Raw genomic sequence first — 19,086 nt, 5'->3', positions numbered from 1 at the left:
TCCAGTCATCCAGACTATGAAGGAACACATAAAGAATCATGTAGTAACTTAAATTTAACAGATATGAGGAGTGTACTCACTTTTGTGAGAAATTGTATACACAGCTCTGGAAAAAAATCACTTCAATTTCTGAATCAGTTCCTCTGATTTTGCTATTTATAGGTATATGTTTTAATAAAATAACCGTTGTTGTTGTTGTTGTTTTATTCTATAAACTACAGACATTTCTCCTAAATTCTTATCTAAAATGAGAAAATGAGAAATTAAAATAACAAAAAAGATGCAGAGCTTTTTGACCTCAAAAGCAAGTTCATATTCATAAAGTTTTAAGAGTTCAGAAATCAATATTTGGTGGAATAACCCTGTTTTCATGGCATGTTCTCCTCCACCAGTCTTACACACTGCTTTTGGATAACTTTCAGTCAGTTACTGATTTTGTTTTGTTATTTTCATCCTATTCTGCTCAGATTTTGACTCAACACCACCTGTGCCTGGGCTTGGCGGGGAGCAGGAAGCGCCGTGCCGTTCCCTCCCTCCGTCCTCCTCTCATGTCCCTCCCCCGTGTGTACCGGCCCGTCGCTGTCCCCTCGTCGCCCCCTCTCCGTCTCCACCCTTCGTTTGGACCTCCCTCCTCTGCCCTGCGTCCTCCTCCCCCTCATGCTCAGGACGCCGCTGCCTCAGTGTCAGCTCAATGACCGCCTGGATCGTCCTGCCTGTCAGCCTGGCCGCCTTCTCCATCACAGGAATATGGATAGTGTGAGTAGAGCCGGGGAGCGTGACGTCACTATACACATTAGTGTAATTCTAGGACACTGAGCACTGAACTTTGTGACCAATTATTAAAAACACAAACCACCATTATCACCAGTACTCACTCACTACCTGCTGTAACTTTCCAGTCGTTTCTCCAGTTCCCTCTTAAATAGTTTATTTTTACACATTTATGATTTAGTTATTACACTCAGCGTTTACTGAATTTCAATAAACGTGTGTTTCTGTTTTGTGCTTTACACCATATTAGATAGTTTGTTCTGGTCAGGCTCAGAATAGCAGTGACTTGAGTAACATTCAGCCACAAATAGTGTTCAAACAAATAGTGTTGTAACCTGAATGTAGCTTTAGAGTTAGACAGGGAAGCACTGAAATGAACTTTTTTAGCCTAATAGTAAAAGTCAGCCTAAATAGCTCGCAAATTGATTTCTAATACTGCTGCATACATCAGAACTGATTTACATCAAGACGCCACTTTGTTCCCACAGATACGCCATGGCCGTGATGAACCACCATGTGTGTCCTGTGGAAAACTGGTAAAAAAAAAAAAATGTTATGATTGAGCTTTCACTTTACTTCATGATAAAAGAATTACGGTTGCTCACATTTTGTTCTAATCTGAAGGTCCTACAACGTGACTTGTTCAGAAGAGACAGCCAAACCAGGCTTTCCCAAACAGTGCTGCACCATTCAGGACATCCCACTCATCAGGTAACTTTGGCACAGTAACACATATCGTCGCTGTCCAATGAAAAACACTCATCTCCAAAACAGCAACTGTACAGGAGAGAGAAAAAACTTGTAAACTTTTAAGGGAAGTCAATGTAAAAAGAGTTTACTTCGGGTCATTTTGAAGAGTTTCTATTGGTCCGTTAATCAAGAAATTTTGGCACAGTGTAAGGGAGAGTTTGTCTGTTCAAATTATGTAGTAAACTAAAAGTCGACAAAAATTGAGATGGACAGTGACAGAGGACCAGTTGATACTTTAGCAAGTGTGGGCATTGTGCCAAGTCCTGCTGGAAAATAAAATCCGCATCTCCATAAAAGTTATCAGCCGAGGGAAGCATGAAGCGCTGTAAGATTTTGTGGGAAAACAAAACATTGGCCATAATAAAACACAGTGGATCAACACCAGCAGATGACATGTCTCTCCAGACCATCACTGATTGGTGGAAACTTCATACTAGACCTCAAGCAGTTTGGACTGTGTGTCTCTCCACTCTTCCTCCAGACTCTGGTCCCTTGATTTTCAAATGAAATGTAAAATTTACTGATGATCAGTGATGGTTTGATATATTGGAGAGACATGTCATCTGCTGGTGTTGATCCACTGTGTTTTATTATCAAGTCTAAAGTCAGTGCAGTTTTGTTTTCCCACAAAATCTTACAGCACTTAGATCAATAGATTACTCTGTATGTAATACATCTATATAAAATATGGGTTTCACATTTTGAACTGAAATACTGGAATAAAGGAACTTTTCAATGATATTCTAATTTTGTGAGATGTACATGTGTAATGTTTGTTTTCCTTTTTTTACAAGCCATACAGTGGCATTGTTTGTTGGCTACATCAGCCTAAGTGTATACCTATGTTATATCGTGATATCTGGGTTCTGTTGCAGCAAGTGTGGGTCGTTTCCTCCGGAGAGCTGCCTGTTTAGTCTTATAGGGAATGTGGGAGCTTTTATGGGTAAGTGTGTTTGTGTGTGTGTGTTTGTGTGTGTGTGTGTGTGTGTGTGTTTTCTTAGTAATAAATGAACTGTTGTATTACACAGTCTGTACACTTCTACGGGCATTGTGCCTGAGGCTGAGCAAATACAGAAATATCTACATTGCAGTTCTGACCTACACTGTATGTGCTGCTGTGTTGACCCTATTAGCAAAGCCCTGACAAAGTACAATATTAATGATGACCAGCTTTTGCAGCCCTTAGTCAGATTTATAATACACACACTAATGTTAATATGTAATATTAAAGGAAATGCGGGGTATGTACTGTTCAAGAGTGCATTTATTGTTGCTTTGGTATAATCAATATTTGTTATATTCCTCTTTATATACTCCTAATACCTCTCTCTCATTCTCTCTCTCTCTCTCTTTCTTCCTTTCACTCACTCACTCTCTCTCTCTCTCTCTGTCTGTAGTGGTAATGGTGTGTCTGCTGCGTTATGCTCAGATAATAGAGCACAGTCATCACTGTTGGACCAATACCAGCGGCCTTGTGTCTGGTTTCAGTAATGCGGTGGGTCTAGTCATGGTGGGAAACTTTCAGGTCAGTGTTTACATTAATACAGTGTAAATATTGGCCATGCTGTGATTTATTAGGGTTCAAGCACCGAAGGTGCGTAGAACCCTATTGTTTTTGCTAAGATTTTTCTTCTTCTTCTTCTTCTTCTTATTATTATTATTCTTTTTCTCCTGTAAAAACAGTTGTGCAGCCTAAACCGTAAGTCATAGAGAAATGAAACTTGGTAGGTAGATGTAGGATCAGTGCATCTCGGTGGACAACAAAAATGGCACCGATTGGTCAAGTGGTGGCGCTATAAACAAGGAAATTCATTTTTCACAATTTTCTCAATAACTCAAAAACCATAAGACCTACATTCAAAATTCTTTTTTTGATGGATTCCTTGGGTCAATACCAACAATTTGGACCATGCACTTCCGTCTATATAGATTTTGTGCTAATTTGCATAATATGCAAAACCTACTTTTGCAAACTAGTCCTAGGAATTTTGACCAATCCTGGCATGTTTGGTATCAAAACACTCGTGAGAGCATGCGCTTCAATATTCATTAAGAAAAAGTTGAAATATGTAAACAATATGGCCGCCATATGCAAATTAGTCCTTCCGGATATATGCCCCATTCACTTCAAGAGGTAAATTTGGAGCACTGTTTCTCAGCAACCGTGCAACCTAGCAAGTTGAAACTTTGCATGCAGAATCTATCATACAGCCTCTAAAGGATGTTCAAAGGGCAACTTAATCAATCAACATGGCTGAACACCATCAGCCAATCAGCATTCAGCAGACATTTTGGCAGGCTGAATGTTGCCCAATCTGGATGATATTTGGCAGTTATGTTCAGGTGGAGACACTGTAGTGACCTGCAAAGTGCTGAAACAATCCACCCACTGGGGGGCGCTGTTCCAAAAAAACGAGTATATGTCAATCATGCTGTACTATTTTGACATCTAATTGTTTTTGCCATATTTAGTACAGTGGCTCTGACAAATTTCTCAATACAACTATGTTTAAAAAGTGCTTTGTTCATTCATAATTGCTAATTGTTTGAAAATAGCTATATTGAAACTACTCTCTGGATATTTGGCCTATCACCTCCATTTCAGTCTTGCTGCACACTGTAGAGTCTCTAGGTAAATGTTCATTAAAAACATTTGTGAAAATTTCACATACAATACTCTCCAGGCATCAAGCAATCTGTGCGTCCTTGGAATTTCTAACCTAAATTGCTGTAACTCTGCAGTATTTGCTGTAATCTCACAATGTTAAAGACCTCTGTACAATATCACTCTGATGAAGCGCCATTTAATACAGAACTAGATTAAGAATAACTTGACATTACATGTCATATCAGAACATTCACTCCTTTGTGCCTCTTCTCAACATTAATAACAGGTGAAAGACTTTTGATCATTTTAAATGTGACAGAATGTCTCCAATTGTGTTAGACCTTCTTACACATCACCATCCTATGCTCTAGTAGTCACCATTGTGCTAGTTGGTGCTTGATGAAGCGCCATTTAATTCAGAACTAGATTTATAATAACTTCGTAATTACATGTCATATCAGAACATTCACTCCTTTGTGTTAATTTAAACTTGTTTGGTCAAACATTTCAGCTTGTTCTGCAAAGGTTCAAAGGTCAATCTGAATACCACTTTGTGAACATTCTGGTTGAAGCCACCTGATCAATACCAATAACATGTAGACACCTTTTGACTAGTTCTAACTCACTTAATGAATATCCTACAAAGTTCACTAGATTTACATGTGAATTTAAGCACTGATCAGGTTGAAAGGCCTCTGCTCAACATTAATAACAGGTGAAAAACTTGATAATTTCTAAATGTGACAGGGCATCTCCAATCATATTAGACCTTCTTACACATCACCATTCAATGCTCCAGTAGGCACCATTGTGCAAGTTGGTGCTTGAACCCGATGATTGCCGCTTGCGGCTATATTTTAATTTTGTTATTGATAGACTTTATTTTGTTGAAGTGGAATGACACCAAGTGACTGATACTAGATAATCCAGAATGTGCATTGAGAACCCTGACAAAGACAGAATTTTAATTGATATTGTAATTGAAGTAGAAATGTTGGTTATGTCTACTTTACTGGAGTTATTTTTTTTCACACGATTATCTGAATTTTCTACATTTTACATTTTAAAAACAGCCTCTTTACTCCTATTTCATTTCGGCTTGTTTTTATTCCAGCTTCACATTGTTTAATAAAACCCCCTATCCAGATGAATCTCTCCTCCATCCAGATAGAGTGAATCTGATTGTGATTGGATGTAGAGAAGTATAAACATATACCATTCCACCACCCTATTAGTTTATACTGTGATCATCACACCTGCACACGCCCCCCCCCCCACACACACTCAAGAGAACTCCAGTCCAACTAAGCTTCTTTAATATATTTTTACATTCTACTAAAATACATTCATTATTTAACATTATAGTCATTATGGCTTTTAGAAAAATGTGTTTTGGGGAGGGGGTGGGGAGTATTGCACTATTGGACTCTGTGGTGCGAACTAAGCTTTTGTTCTTAAAGGCTATATTTTTAACTTTTTTTTTACTATTTATTTTTACTTTTATACTTTAAAACGTTTTGAAACAAGTACTTTTACACTTTTATTTAAAGAGTAAAATAAGCTTGAGTTGATACTTCAACTTCAACAAAGTATCTGTACTCTACCTACAGAGTAATGAATGTAAATATGTTTGACACCTAAATGTTCAATGTTCCTTATTCCAAGACCATGGCCATATTTTATGATTTTAAGAAGAGTATATTTATTACTGGTCCAGTACAGTTGGGAATTTATACAGACTATAAGTACAGCACAACACCCTGTGACTAGATTAGCTGATTGGTAAAACACCAGACTTTGTTGTAAACAGTGTTGTTCCTCTTGCTCCATGACAGGTGGACCACGCTAAGACTCTTCACTATGTGGGCGCGGGCGTGGCGTTTCCTGCTGGCGTGCTGTTTGTGTGCCTGCAGTGTGTGTTGACGTATCGGGTGGCCGTCACTACCCTGGACTACTGGATGGCCCACGTTCGGGTGGCTCTCGCCGCTGGCTCTCTGGTGTCCCTCGTCCTCAGTATCTTTTGAGCATTTTAAATCTTAGATTTATTTCAGAATATTTTTAAAGGTCAGATACTTGAACAAGTGTTTCTTGGTTAGAGCTGATGGAGAAGAGAGGAGATGCTGAAGGTGCTGGTGGGTGGGAGTAGATGGATAATTAACCAGACTCTGCATGAATAAAGCATGAGCTTCCTTATTAGTATGGAGCCCTCAGTGAATAGCTGTAGCTGCCGGTGTGGGAGTACACACTGACATTCATTACCACGGCCCTCACAGCACATATGCTCCGAGACTTTATGATACACATCCCATACGTGCAGAGCTGCTGTCTGTAGAGAATAGTGTGAAGGTTTTTAGAAGAACCGTTTTGCAGTAAATCAATCTTTCATTTCCCCAATTATTATGAATGTAAATAGTCAGCAAAGGCTAATGTAGATAATGTAGTTAATGTAGTTGCTGCAGAAACACTTCTTATCCATCATGGACAAAACACATGGACTCCTCAAGACCTTAGAATGTGTCCTGTGGTATTTGGCAACAAGATGTTACTTAGCCTTAAACGTTTATTTTTTTAAATTGTTGTTGATTATGGCTAACAGCCAATAAAAACCCAAAAAATAGTGTCTCAGAAAATTAATAATATAAGACCAGATGCTACTTTTGGCAGTGTGGGTAGTGTGCCAAATCCTGCTGGAAAATGAAATCCACATCTCCATAAAAGTTGTCAGTAGCAGAGGGAAGCATGAAGTGCTGTAAGATTTTGTGGGAAAACAAAACTGCACTGACTTTAGACTTGATGATAAAACACAGTGGATCAACACCAGCAGATGACATGTCTCTCTAAACCATCACTGATCATCAGTACATTTTACATTTCATTTAAAGTAAATCAAGGGAGCAGAGTCTGGAGGAAGAGTGGAGAGACACACAGTCCAAACTGCTTGAGGTCTAGTGTGAAGTTTCTACAATCAGTGATGGTTTGGAGAGACATGTCATCTGCTGGTGTTGATCCACTGTGTTTTATTATCAAGTCCAAACACTCAGCTAAAGGAACACCATTTTAGTCTGCTGGTAAACACAGGCACCGGCCATGAAAAAAGCAAAGTAAAGTTAGTCATAGGCTTACATATAGGACTTCTTTGAGATCGTCAGACAGTACACAGCAGAATATGCAAGCAGACTTTGTCGGAGGGAGGGATCTGTATCCACTGTCCATGTACTGAGTTTTAAATTATGAGTTTTGTGCTTCTATTGCATTCAAGCATGAATTAGCTTTTTCGTGTTTTGCCATTTAGCACAAGCTAACACTTGCGAGTGGTAAAGGGTCAACATAAACATGGAATGGGTGGGGCGTGGCTAGCAACAGCTTATTTGCATTAAAGTGACAGAGCCCTTAAATTGCTCATTCAGAAAGGGACTGAAACTGGTTATTATAGAACTGGTAAGATCTCTTTGTGAGTGAATTTGTGCAAAGAACTTTATGAACATGTTTTTTACTGTTGAGCCTAATGCTGTGCGATATGACGATAAATATCATGTGGATTATAGAAAAGTGTCTATCGTTCTACTTACCTTCTATCGTCCCTTTGTTTCTACAGTAATTTAATCAATTATTCATGCAATTATCCTCCTGAGACCTGGACATATGCCTGACATTTTTTACTTTTTCCTAGCTATTTGGGATTACTAGGACCTAAGAAATATAAAAACTAAACTTTGTCCTTGTACAGGAAGTCATTTTTGCAAAAAAAACTAAACAAAAACAACAACAACAAAAAACAGTGTCCTCATGTGGGGACGGTGGTTTATTTTAACATTTAAAAAAAGACCCTTTCCATTTGGGATCAGAAGGACAAAATTAGTGCAACAACTAAATGTTAGCTTTCTACAAAAAAAAAAAAAAGTGGAGGATATTTTTTTACCTGGCCCTTGTTTCTGTCTGGAATGGTTGTAAAAACCTTTGACTGGGCTTCCCGCCAATTGGTTTTCAACCAATTTAGTGTAATGTCATGTTGTGACCACTAGACGGTATGGGCAGTGTCTTCATATGAGGCCAAAGGGATAATGTTTTAAAAAATTAAGTATCTTGGTGCAGAGAAGCAGAAATGTAATGTCCTCATATGAGGACACTGGGTCTCAAGAGGATATATAAAGTAGTGGTCACTTTGCATAAACTCGGTTTATATAAGTGATAAAGTAATCTTTGCAAAAAAAAGCTTCATAATGTGGTTTTGCGACATGACGCTGCTTTACTTTATTTGACGGATACTTTAAAAAATGTTAATTGAGTTTATTTTGATAACTCAATTAAAATACCTGTATATTTTTTTTTATTAACTACTGGATCTATCTGATCTGTTTTCATTTGATACATATATATTGCTGCACTAAAAGGTAGTAATTCTCATTTGTGAAATCGTGATATATGATTTTTCCAATATGACCCAGTACTAGTTCAGCCCTAACTTGTGTAAAATGAGGTATAATATTTTAATAATTTAATGCTGCTATAGTTTGTGAGGTGGGGAATTGAGTGCCCATAACCCTGTCACCACTTGACTGTTTATCTCAGGTTCTTATAGTTTGATTAAATATAATTTATCATCTCAGTTATGAGTAATCTGAGGTAATCCATGTTCTGCCATGGTTGTCGTGTTCCTCAACCTCTAACCTCAGGCGGTATCTTCTTCATCCATGAGAGTTTTGTCCTGCAGCACGCCGCCGCCATCTGCGAGTGGGTCTTCACCGTGGTCATCCTCGTCTTCTACGGGACCTTCACCTACGAGTTCGGCACCGTCACCAGCGAGACCATGATGGCCGGCCTCCAGAGAAACCTCCCCCACGGGTCCAGCGTCATGCTCAGAGGCGGGTCCGGAGGCCTCGGGGGCGGAGCTTCGAAGGGGCTGAAGTCGCCGGGGGGGAGCAGCACCTCTACACATTTAAATTGCACACCGGAGAGCATAGCAATGCTTTAGAGTTACACTAACTGCCTAGGCATTTCTGAGAGACCAGATGAGACCATAAGCCCATAAACGGAGGAAGCAGTGTTTTCTCGTCCCTGGTTACCGGAGTAGTCCTGCATTACGTGAGTCTGTACAGAGAGGTATTCCACTCTCAAATCCAATCTGAGGTTCTGGTCCTGGATTATGAAATCATTGGTTGGTATCTTGGGTCATGTGCTAATAATATACTGGATCTAGCGTCTAAGGAGCTTGTAAATTAAAGAGGAAGGGTAATTCCTCTTCGTTTTAATTCCTACACAGATTGGTGCTGCACAATGAAAAATAGAACAATCTGACAATGCATTTTACATATATACATATACATATATTTTGTGATATACAGCTCTGGAAAAAATAAGGGACCACTTCAGTTTCTGAATCAGTTTCTCTGATTTTGCTTTTTACAGGTTTATGTTTGAGTAAAATGAACATTGTTGTTTTATTCTATAAACTATGAACAACATTTCTCCCAAATTCCAAATAAACATATTTTCATTTGGAGCATTTATTTGCAGAAAATGAGAAATGTTTTAAAAGTTTAGAAATCAATATTTGGTGCAATAACCCTGTTTTTTTTAATAACAGTTTTTATGCATCTTGGCATCATGTTCTCCTCCACCAGTCTTACACACTGCTTTTGGATAACTTTATGCCACCTGTATATATTTTATAGGTTTTCAGTTTGATAAAATCAAGGAAAAATATTAAGTGGTCTCTTATTTTTTTTCTAGAGCTGTATGTTGCAATATTAAAGATTATTGGAATATTTTATCACATTTCAGTGATTCAACATGCCATGATCTCAATAATGCACTTGGGACAAAATAAATGATAGATAGTATACATACCTGATTTTATCAGTGTAAATTTTCCCTTTGTATCAATCTTAAGTAAAATTGCGATAATTATTCTAAAATTATATATATATATATCATGCAGCCTTAATCCAAACCCACCAGTGAACCTATATACGCCTTCTAAGTTTTCTATTGAATGCAGATTGTAGCTGATTAGTGGAAAATCGAACTAAAAGTAAATTTTTTTCTTGCCACTCGATGCCTTGCATGTATCCATCTGTCCATCATGAATGACTTTGTTTACATCTTAAACATTTAATATTTCCGTTCATTAAACGGAAACTACCAGTGATTACAAAATTCAGGATCTGAAACTGAAGGCTGGAGTCTGGATGTTGAATACCTCTTCAGATAGTGGTTGCGTTGCTCTTTTGTGGTCAATCTGAATACAAAGAAGCGAAGGAAAGCCACGCCCAGTACAGTGCAGAAGTAACGCAGTGGGGCATACTTGGGCCTAACTCGAGGCTGGAAACGGGTAGGTCACCAAACTTCCTGTTAATCGGATAGTTTGACAAACACAATTACACAATTTCCCCTTTCTGTATATGAAGCAGATGCAGTTAAACTAGTTGCCAAGACATTGGTGTCAGAAGTGGCTTTTTAATTTTCACACTGGAGCTACCAGGCCAATGTAGCAAACAGATAAGTACCCCAGCTTTTAGCATGGTGTAACTGTAGCACATGCTCACACCATCATACACTCCTCCTCCCCTTCTCACACTGTGTGGAGGTTCTGGTTTAGTCATCTCTATTAGACCTGTTATTTTGTAGTTTCTGACACTATTTGAGGACACACTTTTATCTATAAACACAGGGACAGGCTCCTAATGCTGTTTATAGGTAATAGTGTCTCATCATATGTCTTGGCTGTTTGCTGCTTGAATGTGTTTAATTTTTACTTAAGGGGAAATTGTCTAAATTGATGATGATGATGATGATGATGATCATTCATTTGTTACAATTCACTTCACTTGTTTTTTTTTAATCAGTTTATTTTGTACACCAAGTCCAGATTTGACTTCTCCACAGTCGTAATACAGAGAGAGGTATGATATATTTGGGCCACAAAGTATTTGATGGTTCAGGTTAGGTCAGCTTAGTTTTGGTGAGTTTTTTTTTTTTTTTTTTTACGCACAGTTTGTGAGGTGTGTTTGTTGCCTGGATTGTAGAAACTGAAGAACGGGACGGGGGTATGTGGTTTTTTTTTTATTATTATTATTTTTTTAATTATTTTTAATGGTCACGGTGTTGAAAGGGGCGGTCTTTTGGTCTGATAGAGCCTGCTACTGTACGTATGCCCCTTTTACTGTTCGACAATGACGACATATTTGCACGTTACACATTGAATGAAATCAAATTTACGATTTTTAATGTTTTTCTTAAAGGAACTACTGAGAGAAGTATATTCTGAATGTGTGAGAGGCGATGGGCTTATAGTTAAGGATGTTATTATAGTTGTATGACTTGTGCACACGTATGAACTTAGCGAAACAATCTAAGGACGTAAGTAAGATAATAGTATAGCTTGAAGTTATAGCGTGAAAATTGCGGAGGAAAAAACGTGTCTTGATACTCTTCTTGCACATTTTTCCCTATGAATCATAGATAACCATCTTGTATTGTTTTGGTTATCATAATTAACCACTGCCTTGTACGGCTGTTGTTTTTGTATGCCTGCATTTATATTGTTTGTTATTCATCAGTTGAGATTTATTATTCACAAGTGTCCATATCTTTTCATGTCAGTCTTTTTTTTCGACTCTTGAGACTTGAGCATTGAGATGCATCCACCATCTGTTCTTCAGTCTTGTTTTGTGGTCATCACCGTTAAGTGTCTGCTGATCTTTCCTTTGGTTTAGACTGTATTTACCTGGTGAAACTACCAATAATTTTTTGCTTGGAACTTGACCTATATTTTGATGTCCACTGATGTAAATCAAATGGTATACAGTTAACATACCATGATCACAGAAAATGTCATCAGAATACTGTTAATCTACACAAAAATTACATTAATGAGGCATGCGATCGTTTCAGATAACGTCAGTTAACGTCAGGTAATGTGCTCCATGATTCGGTGAACTTCGGTGTAAATTGATTTTCAGAGTGCTGGGCAAAAAGCACGAAATTACTGGATCTCGGAAAGCTGTGGGAGAGCGGAGGTGGGATATTAAATAAAGGGAAGTACTTTTTGTCATGTTTTACTACACCAAAAATCAACTTCCTTCAAGTTCTCCTTTAATATGCCATGCGATCACCTCAGATAACGTCAAAATGTCAGTCGCTGACGTTTTTTCTTTACTCGCCAACCAAATCTCTGCTCAAACTGGCAAACTGGGGACCTCTCCTAGTGCTCGCACAGTTGTGGAGTGTGACATACAAAAAGACCCTCGCAAAGTGATTGCCAACCTGTCGCAGACGCCAGGCGAATATTGGGCATGTTAAATATCTGACCCAGTTGTCGACTGGGAGTCAACAGCAGCGGCTACACACAGCTAATGGGATCATAGAAAAAGAGAACCAGAGATCCAAAACACATCTCCTGCATTATCAGAGCTGTTTGTAGAGTCTGACCACTTTTTCTCTCAGGAGAATAATGTATATTACTAAAAAAAGAAAAGCAGAGAAAGCGTGCCTGTATATTTCCTTTTTTTTTTTTTTTTTTTTTTTTTTACAGTAAACAAGTTTTACACTGTAAAGGCGCTTCCTTTACTGCTATTGTGAATTATGTGTTGGTTAGCTAATGCAGTTATTATAGGTAAAGCAAGTTGTTGTCAATGGCAGCCATTTTTCAAAATTTACCGTAGCCCAATATCTTTTTGTTCTTAGAATGACATTAGCTGTACCTGAATCAAATTTCATTCTTTTATCATAGAGTGCACGATTCTTCTCCCAAGCTACACCTCTACAGCTAATTTCCATCCGTTCATCTTTTACAAATACATGTAGCTAAGGATGGACCCTTGTGCAATCATGCTGTTCGGTAACTAGTTAGCCTAACTAGCTAATTGGCAATCAAGCTAACAGCTGAAAGTCTGCCATTGACCATATTTATTCTGCTTCTTTTAAGCTACTGTATTGTACACTACGTAGCTAGGTCATTACATTTCTTCTCCAAAATAACAAATGCTACATATACAACCTCTATCTTGTTCCATGAATGTTCACCATGTAAAAACAGACTGAAAAAACACACTTATTTTATGCAAAGAAACGTTATTTTAAGCCAAAGTGGCGGTCAGCGAGTTTTAACCATTTCACCTTTAGGCCAGTTTTGTACATGTTGTGTTCTGTTGCCATGTTCATGTTCACAGTGCATTCAGTCCACCAAAGCAATCCATTCTGTTGAGTATTGTATTCCAATGACTTCAGCTTAAGATACCGATGTAGTAACCGGAGAAACCTGGATGCCATTCTGGAAAATGGTGCCATGGTGCTGCAGCGATTGGTCTTTTACACAGATTTATGAATGACTGAAGTGGAGAATTTTACTGGGTTAGGGTCTCCAGGCTGGTTCCTGGGAAACCGTGTCTGATTGAATAGGCTGAGGAGAAGCTAGAAAGCTGTCGGGGCCTTAATGTTCTGTTACTGCCGTTTCTGTGGACTACGGTTTTGTTTTTTTATACTAGAATTCGTTAAAGTTTTAACATCAGTCCTTGCCTGAAAAGTGGAATCAGTCTTACACTTCCCATCAAGTCTGGACACCTTAGCTTCTACAACAATGTTAGATTTTTTATAGAAGAGTGAGAGAAATTACCTGGATATTTAGGGGGTCGTTGCATTTACCGTATTTTTCGCACGTTTAAGGTGCACTTAAAATCCTTACATTTTTCCGAAAATCCACTGGGTGCCTTATCCGGTGCGCTGGTTTGTGAAGTTTCTCCAGCTCCAAGGCTGGAGCAGTATTAGCATTAGCTGCTAATCGCAGCGCTATCTCTTTTGCCATTCAGAGGTGAATATATTGAACTGTAGTCTGCATGTTTACTGTGTTAAAACAAGCAATTTGGGAAGAACCACTATCTGATGCAGCATTTACTAGCGCTAAGATAGACAAACATATTGGTAATCTAAGCCTACTGTAAATAAATGGAAGTGCTTTACTCACCCAAATATCTGCATACATTAACATCCAGTGCTCGTTTTAACTTTTAAATAAATTGTAATTATAAGGGAGACTTGAAGACACCCTTGTTCCTTACTATTGTATGAAAATTGACAAGAAAATAGACATTCATTGATAGTGCACCTTGTAATCAGTAAAATATGGTACATGCACAATCTAGTTACTGCAGAACATTGTTTTTGAGTAATCTAATCATACGTTTACATGAACTTGGGTCATCTGAAAATGGGAAAATTGTGGGTTATATGCCACATTGAAGCTAACAAGGCAACTTTAGAGAACGTCAGGACCTAATCTGCAGAAATGTCCAAAAATCAACGTCTAAACCAGAGCATAAGATGCACTCATCTTCAAAACAACAGCTGCACCCAGAAACAGGTGTGGAATTGCAGTGCTATTCAAAAGGAAGATCAAATTTACCAGGAACAATACATTATTAAACATTTAAACTGAACAACACATGCAGAAGTAGAGTGTAACGAGCTTGTCTAGGCCCGAAGTTGTAGAGGTTCCTAATGGGGTGTTTGGAGTGTTGATGGCGCTTTAAATATTCTTCCACATATTTTGAATCAGGGAATCTGGGTCTGGCGATGCGTCTGACTATAGCTTAGCATCTGTCTGTCTGCATGGCAAGCTCCTAAGATGCCTAACAGGTCAACTTGGGTCTTTATCACAGGCAGTTTGACAGCTTAATGTTAGGCTAATGAGGCTAGTCAACCAGTGGCTGTTTTCCAGCAGGACAATGTTCGTCCACATACTGCTGCCATCAGTCTAGTCAAACATTTTTAATAATTTATTGTTCCTTCTATCTAGAGGTGGGCGATATGGCCGTAAAATAATATCATAATATTTCATGGTATTTTTGCGATAACGATATTCTTGGCGATATGACAAAACATTCAACTAAAACATAAATATTTCAAAAATAAACTACTGCAACAAAATGAAAATTAAATGTTATTGTTGCATACGGTATGATATGGCACATCCCTGAGATATTAAAAAAATAAAATAATTAACGGTGCATTATGCCACACCCCTACTTGTATCCTTTATCTTTCTTTTGAGTTGCACTATATTTTGATTGGAAAATGGTTTAGATGCCTTTAGTTTTATTGCAAGGTTGATTGCACAGGCTAGGTGTCTAAGCTAGGTGTCCTCACACTGTTGATGGGAACTGTAGTGTATTTTCTCCATTGTTCTTTCATTGGTGTAGCAGTTTGATCACACTATACCTTTGGGTCGGTTCTTGTTCAGGCAGATGTTTGTGGTTGGGTTGGGTTTGATTGAGTGGCTTCATATTTAACCGCTGGACCAGTGGTTGATCACCACTGCACTTGAGTGCCCTGCCAAATGTTGCTGGGGTTATTTCCAGCCACCCCAGGATTGTATCATGTTATGTGACGCTTCATTACACGTTACTTTGATCCAAATGTAAATGGCTTGTTTACACTCAATACACAAAAACAGTTTGTAACAACTGAAACGCTTAATCTGAACTACTGCCTTCTGGTATAGACCGGTATGGTGGCTCAAACAACCAAACAACCATGCCAAACTACAACAAACCAAATCCAGTTGTACAAAACTTCAGAGAGGATAGTTTAGTTTGCTTTAATCCAGTTCAGACACTCACTGTCGTGTGAACAGTTCCTGAGTTCTGAATTTAGATTTAGGAAACACAGGATATTCAGACTAGGGGTGGGCAGTATGCCACTATAATTGTATTTCTGTTTTATACCTTTTATAATAAATCCATTTCAATAACCCAGTGTGGGGTAATTTTGGAGATGCACACTAAACACTTGTAGAAAAAAACATGGCATAAAATTTATGGAAAAACAAATTATTTTGAGATTGCCCACCCCTGATTCAATCCAAATTTTTTTTTGCTTTAATAGCAAAAAGTTTTATTGGTTTATATTCTAGAATGTTTTGGTGATTTTGCAATTCAGCTGTGTATGACTTTGTTATTATGCGTTTTTACTGGATAGTGTGCTGCTTTTTTTCTTCTTCTTCTTCTTCTTCTTTTTTTGCTTCTAATTTTTATTCCATTTTATCCCCAATTTACAATTGGTCCAATTACCCAACTCACTCATTAGGACTCCCCCTATCACTAGTGATACCCCAACGCAAGGAGAGTGAAGGCTAGCACACGCCTCGTCCGCCTCTTTTTAAGCTGCTGCTGATGCAGCATTACCGAGTAGCATAACAGCGCTAACGCTCGGAGGAAAGCACAGCGACTCGATTTCAATACATCAGCTCACAGATGCAGTTTTGTGCTGATCCACATCACCCTAGGAGTAATGAGGGGAAAAAGCGCCATTTACCCATCCAGAAAGAGCAAGGCTAATTTTGCTCTCTCGGGACTCCGGCAGCTGATGGTAAGCTGCATGACCGGGATTTGAACCACCACTGGACCACTCGGAGCCCTCGACAGTGTGCTTATTTTTAAACATTTTATTGTTCCCAATCCAAGTGACCTACCTGCACTGTAACTATTCGTATCCGTCGTTCTGTAGTGCACTATCCAGTGGAAGAGCATCCTTTACTACTTTAAAAAAATTCAAACCATATCTTTAGTCTGCTACCGTTTCAGATCATTGGTTATAACATGGAGTGTGAACAAGTCCACAGATCCTTAGCACTGTACAGATCTAGTTACAGTAGTATTTTCAGTATTTTTCACGGTGTTTACATCTACCTCTGTTGCTACTACTTCTTAATAATGATGAAGTATGAAGATTAGGGATGCACCGAAAATTTTTAAAAATCTAAACCGGACAAAATGAAACCTTTTTTTTTTAAACAGGGATTTATTACATTTGCCATTTTTTCCACTATTCCACTTTAATTTCTTGCAAAAAAGCAAGTACAAAACTACAACACTAAATGTTTTTTTAATATCCCAGCAGATAAACTGACCAAGCACAATACATACATTTACAGCAGCAGTGCTTTTCTAATCATAACTTTACCTCAGCCGTGCTGTTCTAGTAACACATCTAGCGAGCTAGCTACCACAAATACATTTGCGGTGCAGTTTTAGTCACAGATTTACTGCAGCAGTGCTACTCAAGTTACATGTGACTGAAATTTACACAGATGAAAGCAGAAAGAGGTTTGGTAAATAAACGAATGATAGGATAAGGATAAGTTAGCTCAACTAATTTTACTATCCTAGTCCTGTACAGCTCATACTGTATCTTTCAGCTGGAAAACAGCCAGTGAAAAGATAAGAGATAGATAGGAAACGATTAAACGCTTAAAACGATACCAAGAGTGATAAGTGCTGCTGAACACTTTATTTTATTTAAGTAGTGCGAGAAAAGTGTAAAAATGAACTTAAACCTGTCGTTTTTTTTTGGCTCCCTGCCTTATAGCTACACAGCAGTTTACTAAGCACTGCCAGGAAATGAGGGGAGTTAAGTGAGGACCTGCCACCTCTGCTAAGTCCTTGTTAATAGTTAGTCACTTAATTGGTTTTCCAAATATTCGGTGCATCCCTACTGAAGATCATAGAGATAAGGAAAGCGATCCATAGACATCACATGACATGACAACCAAAGTCTGGAGAATGTTCCTTAAGCTTCGCATAAGTGACGTAAAACAAGAGCTAAAGAGCAGGAGGATTCTGTGAAGATGTAATTCTAAAGATTTTACTTTACCGACTGTTTCTTTTTCTTTAATCTGTATAAGTGTACTGTGTCTTAACACAAAGCCTTGCTACTTGACTACTGTAGGCACCTCGGATCTCCACCACATTTTGTAAGTGTTTTTATTTTAACCAAATTCTGAGAGTTTTGAAAGTTAAATCAGGTAAATTGGAAGAGCTGCGAGTTTTATTAAAGTGTTCTGATGTTTTCTCACTGTATATTTGTTACCCTGTTCATGATACTAGCCAAACTCACTCCGTTACCCAGAGCTACGAGCCTGCCAACGTACTGAAAACACACTGTCACATCGTAACATTGTAGTACCATGTTTTACAAGACCTGCTGAGACGTTTCTGTGGGGAAAGTCAGTAGCAGTATTGGGAGTTGAGGATGTTGAGGATGATGTTAACGCCAGGAGGAAGGAAGGGGGCGGGGCTTTAATTTTGTGACGTATTTTCTGCCTGTAAGTTTATCTCCGAACCGGAGTTATTTTTCTGATGCCTTTTAAAAGATAACAGGAATATTTTTTATCAGCACGTTCGCTTCTAACGAGTGCGGGACGGAAGACTCGAGGTTCAGACTCCAAAAACCGAAACAGAAAAAACAAAAAACAATGCAGAGAATATTTTTTCTTTTATAAGTCACTTATGTAAATACGTAAGAGTTATGTATCATTTCAATGATGTTTCTTTTTTTCTTTGATCAGAGATTTATATTCAATTACAGTAAAAAAATTACTGACAAATAAAGCAGATTATATGTTAAAATGTTGTGTTTCTGTCTTTTTTTTTCTCACAGCAGTAGTGCTGTGTTTTGGCAAGAACTTACACTAAGATGCATATCACGATAAATGGTAATTATTTAATATATTGAACTCAAATGAACTTAAACCTGACGTTTGTTGGCTCCCTGCCTTGTTGCTACACCACAGCGCACAGAACAGCATTCACATTTTTTCCTCAATTTACACGGCCAATTACCCAACCCACTCATTAGGACTCCCCCATCACTAGTGATGCCCCAACACACCAGGAGGGTTTAGACTAGCACATGCCTCCTCCGATACATGTGAATTCAGACTCCGCCTCTTTTTGAACTGCTGCTGATGGATCATTGCTGAGTAGCATAACTCGGAGGAAAACGCAGCGACTTGGTTCTGATACATCAGCTCACAGACGCAGCCTTGTGCTGATCTACATCACCCTAGGAGTGTTGAGGGGATAGTGCAGCACCATCTACTGTTCCCACCCAGAGAGAGCAAGACCAATTGTGCTCTCTCAGGGCTCCAGCAGCTGATGAAGTAAGCTGCATGACCAGGATTG

At 38.5% G+C, this 19,086-nt stretch overlaps 1 protein-coding gene across 1 annotated transcript; it reads left to right on the top strand.

Moving 5' to 3' along the window:
• Window positions 1-471: 471 nt before the first annotated feature.
• Window positions 472-11,717, top strand: tmem150aa (transmembrane protein 150Aa). Its single transcript, XM_022666887.2, has 7 exons — window positions 472-756; window positions 1,260-1,307; window positions 1,396-1,482; window positions 2,397-2,464; window positions 2,919-3,046; window positions 5,965-6,142; window positions 8,803-11,717. Exons 1-7 carry the CDS (start codon window positions 692-694, stop codon window positions 9,099-9,101), a joined length of 873 nt encoding a protein of 290 aa, XP_022522608.1. The 5' UTR covers window positions 472-691; the 3' UTR covers window positions 9,102-11,717.
• The last annotated feature ends 7,369 nt before the right edge of the window (window positions 11,718-19,086 follow it).

Source organism: Astyanax mexicanus, chromosome 22 (assembly GCF_023375975.1).
Source record: "Astyanax mexicanus isolate ESR-SI-001 chromosome 22, AstMex3_surface, whole genome shotgun sequence".
NCBI lineage: Eukaryota > Metazoa > Chordata > Actinopteri > Characiformes > Acestrorhamphidae > Astyanax > Astyanax mexicanus.
The sequence above is the reverse complement of the archived record's forward strand: the minus strand, read 5'-3'. Positions and strand labels throughout refer to the sequence as shown.